Here is a 6,845-nt window from a genome sequence, read left to right as displayed (position 1 = left end):
TCACTTCCACCACAAGCATTTCAGTTGTCACATAAACCCATCATGTGCCATGGAATTACAAACACAGCCATCTAGGTTATTTTTTCAATGCCGTTTAATGATTTACAATACATTATGGAAGGCACTGGGAGTTGAATAAATAATAGGACAAATATTCAAACAAGTAATAGCAAAAGTTCAAGGTATTAGTCAAGGCAAAATAACTTTTGCACGTGGCCAAATCGTACCTTGCAGTATCATAACATGTTTAAGCCTCTGAAGGAAAAAAAAGGACAGTTAGACTTCTCATATGTATAACTGGATTTGGACTGTGAAGGACTGATATACAATGGTATTGCAGCTAAGATCTTAGGATATGTAAAATATGCATTATAGCCAGTAAAGTCACATTTCCCTGTATTACGATGTATAGTTCCATATTTTGGTAGATGTTAATGCTACGTGATAAAATATCTTAATAGGTCAAGACAGTGTAAGGGAATGTTATGTAAAAGAAATACAAGTTAATTCACAAAATATATACATCAATGTACTGACTGTAAGGAATAGTCAGACAGTGAAAACTTCTATTATTTTTTAAGGACTGAATGCTTTTATTGTAATGTTATAATGTTTTGCCCCAGCTAACCCAAAACGTTTCCAGCACGTTCGGAAAGAGTCCAGTTCGATTTCCATTTGGTTGTCAGATGTGTTATGATGAGAATGTTCATTTTATTGTTCCAAACAAGTTCTTAAAAAAATAAAAAATTAAATGTTCCAAATATATCAGAGACTTACTAGTAACAAGTCTGGGAAATTTGAAAAAATATTCTGGGAGATTTGCCATGTCATATGTTTGAGAAAAGAAAGTTTTGAAATTGCAGATCTGGTGAGCATTGCTACATTACTCATAAAATGAACATAGAATCTATCCCAGGGCTATATTCATTTATAAAACGAACATAGCCCTAAGATAGATTGGCGGCCTGTCCGAGATGTCTTCGTGCCTCTCGCCCAATGCGCTGTGAATGGGCCCACCCACCCACCCATGATGACCCTGCCCAGGATAAGCGGGTACAGGTCATGGCCGGATGGATGGAAACTGAATATAATGTTCTAAGGATGTTTCTGAAATGTTTCTCGTTACATCAAGGTAACTTTCAAGGGCCATCCGGCAAACAAATGTACATGCTGGGAACGTTTGCCCTTATTTTCATAACGTTCCGGGAATGTTCCAAGAACCAAAAATTGTTAGCCGGGGCTGTCCCTGGGTGATGTAAATATTTACACCACTAAGCACCGAAGCTGCACCTGAAGTTCAAAACAAGAATACTCAAGCAGGTAATAAAAGATGATTATAATAAATGCTGAATTATAGATATATATAGAATCTAAATTCATTTTGTCAGGGAACATGCAAATCCTCAGTGACGTGCTAACAATGTTCTGACTTCTCCGTTCACTATCATAGGCACTTAACTTTTTTGGTTGAAAGGACAGGCAGCAACACCAACCTGCCACACCTGGAAAAAACAGCATGCAATACATTTTGACCGGGATAATGAATTAATAGCTTTTAACTCCCTAGGGGAAATCAAAGTAACTAATTGTACTCGTTTCTGTGGTTGTAAGCAGAGGCCACAGAGCGTTTTCATTTGGAAGGATGAATTGCACGAATATGGCAGGTCTCCTAAAAATGGCCGTGGCAAAGGCCTGGCTAGCTTGTCCTCTTCAGAACTCGGACCTGGCGCTCACAGAGCTCTCGTGGGTTCCCTTCAGCTCCCCACTGGTGGCGCCAGACCCCCCTGCCTTATCCCGGCATAAGAGCCTCTGCAGGCTGTCCCTGAACTTCTCTGCCCCAAACAGGTAGACGAGGGGATCCAGGGCTCCATTCAGACAGGTGAGGGATGAGGTCAGGCGGTTGGCCAGCATCAGGCCGCGCCTGGCCCGGCAGGAGATGCCGGGGTGGCCGTAGCCCAGGATGAAAATGGCGCGGCTGGCGTGGTAGGGCAGGAAGCAGACCACGTAGATGAGCAGGACGAGGCCGATGGTGCGCAGGGCCTTCAGCTTGAGGGCCGGCTCCAGCCTGGAGCCCCGGTGGAGGCTCTGGATGATGAGCAGGTAGAAGGTGAGGGTGGCCAGGAAGGGCGGGGTGAAGGCCACCGCCAGGGAGACGAGCGCCCGGCGGGAGGCCTTCTCCCGGTACAGCTGCGAGCACACGGTCACCCCGTCCACCTCGGAGGTCTGCTGGCTGACCAGGAGGGGCGCCATGGAGACGGTCACCAGGGCCCAGAGGGAGAAGCTGATGGCGTGGGCGTAGCGGGCGCGGCGGACCTTCAGCGACCGCACCGCGTGGACCACGGCCAGGTAGCGGTCGCCGGCCACGCAGGCCAAGAAGTAGAGGCTGGCGTACATGTTGACGTAAAACAGGAACCCGGCCACTCTGCAAGGCACTTCTCCAAACGGCCAGTGCCCCCCAGTCAGGTGATACGTGGCCCGTAGGGGTAAGATGATCACATAAGAGATGTCAGCTATGGCTAGGTGCAAGAGAAAGACGTTGGCTGGGGAAGAAGTGCCACGCTGGCGGGAGAAGATCCAGAGGGCCACACCATTTCCATTCAAGGCCAGGAGGAAGACCAGGATGTAGTATCCCCCAAAGAGCAGGTTCTCTGTGGTCGTCTCCCCTCCACAGCTCTCTGAGGACTGGTTGGAAAACAGAGGAGTGACTTCCATTGTAGAGGAGTTCATTTTTACAGCTAGAAAGGAAAGACATAAAGATAAAATATTCATATTGCTGTATATAGGCAGCACACACTGTTATGTATTCTACAATTCATTTTTTTTATTGTTATAAATCAATTTTAATATTTGCAAGTAGATAAAATGCATTACAATTTCCCAGCATGTAACCAGCAGGTTATTTCCTTATCATTATGAGTTTACGCATTCTGAGTATCAGTAATGTTGAAATTAATGCATTGCTGTGCAGATGTGACTCTTAACTTCAACGTGATGCAGATTATATGTAGCTGATTTCCAGACACATAAAATCATTGAAACATGACGAAAGCCAAGAGGAGCCTTGGTGAAACATCCAAAACGAATTATGTCCACAATTGTCATAAATTTACTTATTCTGCATTTCCCATTACAAGATGTGGTTTTCATTTGTAATTCAAGGCTGAAATCTTACTCTTGACCAGTCGAGAAAGATTAAGACAAAAAGAGAAAGATTAGTGATGAAAGAAGATGAATACTACACTTCTTGACCACTTTAAAAAAAAAAAAAATCACTCCCACTTCAAAAGGAATGTTACAGCTCTTTCCCCAATGCCTGATTAAAATTTTACCCTGAAAGAGAGGATATTTATCTACTCACAGGGATCCCAGCTGTGCTTTTCACGGTTGCTGATTGCAACAGAAAAAATGCTTTGATAATGCACTTCCTTGTTCTCAACAAGACAGTCCAACCGAGCTTCCTTCTGCTGTAATTCAAATGTCAAATGCGGATACACCATCTCCCTCAGAACGAAGGAGAGTATCGGGACTCATTGTGAAGTGTTGGCCAACGTGCATCAGAATACAAGCGTGATAAAACTGTAGTCGTAGTAAATATTATGGTGCCCAGCTCTACTCTTGGGGGTGTGTTTTTGGCCCAGGGTCAGAAGAGCGGGGTAACGGGAGATGTCAATATCCCTGGGGAATGTGCAGATGTCCCTAGAGGAGATAAATGTCTCCGATTGGTCAGATGAGGTACAGTGTCAGACAGCCACACCTTGTTATGAGATACTCCTCTCTGCTATCTTTTTCCACGATGCTCCAGCTGTCTCCTTGGGTCTGATTTGTTTTAATCTTCAACATGCTCTATGGTAGGGTAGGTAGGCATGGATGTGGCATGTGGCATGTCCAATAACTTCTATAAATAATCTGTCCCAACAGATGTATCTATCAGTGTGTTTGACATGGAGACCTTTACACAAAATTCAATACAAGGCAGTTAGCTGTGTCCTTGTAAATTGTCTGAAATGTTATCTTTATTGTGTCTGTTGAGAATAATATTGAATGTTTTATCTTGAATTATTTTTAAGTTCCATTGCTTCGCACTTTCTATGGGAATTGAGTTATGTGGAGAACAATTTGAGGCTTGTTTCAGGGTGTGCCTTGAGAAAAAAAAACAAGACACCAAAATATTATGACCATCCAAGAAAAATATAAAGGAGTGTCTCTCTCAGGGTGCATGCTCCTATATAGTAGAAAGGAGTTTTGGGGGTGGGGGGTCAGAGTTCATGTTCTTAGTGGGAGTAAAAACACAATATCCCATCGTGGCACTCCCAGTAAGAATTCCATGGACAGATCCTACTATTACATTCTAAGAGGATAGGAACTCAAAGCACACATTGTACTTATATGATTCACTGACACTAAACAGCATTTATGAAACAACGCAAAAGAACAGCAACATGCCAAAAGCATCTTAAGTATTCTACTCAAAGAGTGCAAATCCTTTCTCTGCTGAAGACAGTACAATTGTACCTACCAATTTGGCTGTCACAATCAATTAACAAAGTAAGAAGAGAGCCAGATGCAGTAGGGTGGCTGTTTCATATATTAGCAGTGTGAAATAGCATTAATGTGCTATTTAATGGGTGGACTAAATAGAGTGCCACTTCCTAATACAAGACTCTGACTTATAGTGTGCGGACATAAGTTCCTTAGCAGGAAAAGTACCTGTCCATTAAGGGAGAATGCAATAGGGGCACAGGCAAAAGTTAGTCCAAGTCCAAACAAGACATTCGTCAAGAAAACCAGGAATTTATTGGCCATTGTGTCTAACAGATCTGTGCAAGCTCGCGAAGAGAAAGCCCGTGGCAATGACAAAGGGGTTGATTGTGATTCCTAAGATTAACCTTTCAAAAGATTAGCCAAAGCCGCTCTGTAACAGTGACTCTGCTGCATGGCTATGCAAAAACCCTACTAGAGCAGCATACTCCACTCTGCGGTTGAGTTAGAGGAACGAACGTGATATTTGTGCATTACGAGACGCCCCACACATCTGAAATAGCACGGGGTATCGCAGCTGCACAAACCTGATAAAAGTTCTCTCCTTTAATGGGTAAGTCAACTGGCTGCAGTTTCCTCAAGTAAATATTTGCTTTGTCAATTGATTTTTTAAATAAATGCTCATTTCAATTGCAGGATAGGGACCAGCAGACAGCTCAGTTAATGTCTGGTGTGCAAAGAATAACATAAATTTCAACAGAAAAACTCATCAATGAGTTGAACTTAAGTTTTACAATCAAATCATAAATCAGCTCAGAAACGATTCTCAACTTAAGAAGTTCTCTTCTCCCGCAGCAAGCACATGAATAAAGAATCTAAGAAAATAAAGTGATGCGGAAAAAAAGTGAATCAAACTGCTAACAAAAATTTACTTTGGAATCAGTCTTTTTAGATGTAGCCTGTTAAGGTTCAAACATCTCAATCTTTACCACGACCAAAGAGAGAGAGAGACTTACCAATCAGGAGTTCTTCTCAGTGTGCAGCACTGAAGGAAAGCGTACAACGAGGGAGTTCTCCAGTTGCTGGCGTGGAGCTTACAACAGCTGGTGCAGGAGCAGAAGATTACACTACAGCTCCAAGTTAGCGTGTGGAGCAAAGTGAGGGCTAGTGAGACAGCAGTGGCATGTTATAGCAGGTCAGTGACAGGAGGCATATCCTTGTTTCAGTCCCCCTTGGCGAGTTTTATTTGGGAGAAACCGTGGCTCTGTGCATGTTTTGCGTCTCCACAAATTTGATTACAAAGTGCCAACAGGGGGCTTTCGTTTGAACTCTGACCCCCACCCATTCTCCACCAACCCCTCTCCTCTGAGGACCACTTGTGCCCTTGACAATGGCCTGAGTCAAGAGAAGGGGCTCGTTTCAATTTGAAGAGAAGAATGGCGTGCCTCGGCTGCAGTGAGTCGCCAACCACAGCGTCATGGCAACAGGGCCTAGTATCAGTCCAAAAGCCTCTGTGACAAAGCTTTTTCCCCTCCATATCAATAGATAGAAGGCAGACTGTGAAGTTAATTGGGGTGGCTTATGAAAAAAGCCTCAGAGACCATCTTTTGTAGACTGAAGTGAAGAAGCTCCCTGTAGTCCTTAAAGAAGTGGGGGAGGAACAGGGGCTCTTGTTGGTTTCACCCCGCTGGGGCTGCCTTTCATAAAGGCCCAAAATAATCAGCCGCATTCTGACCAGACAGATGCGGAGAGAAAATGACCCAGCAGAGATAATATTTCTTTCATACAAGGAGATCACAGCTGTACGTCTGACACGCAGCCCATTCTCCTCTCTGCACCCCGCTCCATCGATATGGTAATGCGATTCAATGACTTGAATGAAAGCACTGTTTTTGTTGAGAAGCGTCACGACCAGACTTTTCAGTGCCAACGCTTAATTGGGATGTCTCCCTGCTTTTCTTTGTCCTTTCTCTTTCACCGTGGTTGTTTTCGTGGTCTCCCCACGGCAAAATATTGGGGTCAGTCATGATTTACAGGGATAATGTGAATATTCTTCCACTGTGATGTCAGATACGGATATGAAAGGGTAGAGGACACAGGTTTCTTTTCGTCCACCTTAGATTTATAAAAAATAAATCTTTGCCACATAAAAAAGCCAGTAGATTACAGTGCTTCTTTGTGCATGTGTTTACTATTACATCTACTCTTTGTCTATTGATAGTGTCCTCTCCATCGAAGAGAGGACACTAAAATAGACTTTTGTTTCAGCTATTGCTAGCTGAGTACATAGCATAAGGCCTTATTTTGAACCCCCTAATAATCACTCCATCATGTTATTCACAGTACCAACCACTGAACATCATTGC

General features: G+C 43.5%; 1 protein-coding gene across 2 annotated transcripts; it reads right to left on the bottom strand.

Annotated features, from left to right (window-relative positions):
• Positions 1-76: 76 nt before the first annotated feature.
• gpr17 (G protein-coupled receptor 17) lies at positions 77-5,810 on the bottom strand. Of its 2 annotated transcripts, none has more exons than XM_064330751.1 (2): positions 5,496-5,810; positions 77-2,735 (listed from the first exon to the last, which is right to left on the bottom strand). In XM_064330751.1, exon 2 carries the CDS (start codon positions 2,725-2,727, stop codon positions 1,711-1,713), a length of 1,017 nt encoding a protein of 338 aa, XP_064186821.1. In that variant the 5' UTR covers positions 2,728-2,735; positions 5,496-5,810; the 3' UTR covers positions 77-1,710. The 2 variants fall into 2 exon arrangements, with proteins under 2 accessions (XP_064186821.1, XP_064186820.1); XM_064330750.1 differs by lacking the exon at positions 5,496-5,810 and adding an exon at positions 3,359-3,885.
• Positions 5,811-6,845: the final 1,035 nt, after the last annotated feature.

This window comes from Anguilla rostrata, chromosome 4 (genome assembly GCF_018555375.3).
Source record: "Anguilla rostrata isolate EN2019 chromosome 4, ASM1855537v3, whole genome shotgun sequence".
NCBI lineage: Eukaryota > Metazoa > Chordata > Actinopteri > Anguilliformes > Anguillidae > Anguilla > Anguilla rostrata.
This window is presented reverse-complemented; position numbering and strand designations above follow the sequence as displayed.

Excerpts from the sequence above, each read along its gene's own strand:
- gpr17 (XM_064330750.1), bottom strand. The coding sequence starts at position 3,497 with ATGGTGTATCCGCATTTGACATTTGAATTACAGCAGAAGGAAGCTCGG. Across the intron at positions 2,736-3,358 it reads AAAGCACAGCTGGGATCCCT|CTGTAAAAATGAACTCCTCT; the intron begins GTGAGTAGATAA and ends TTTCCTTTCTAG.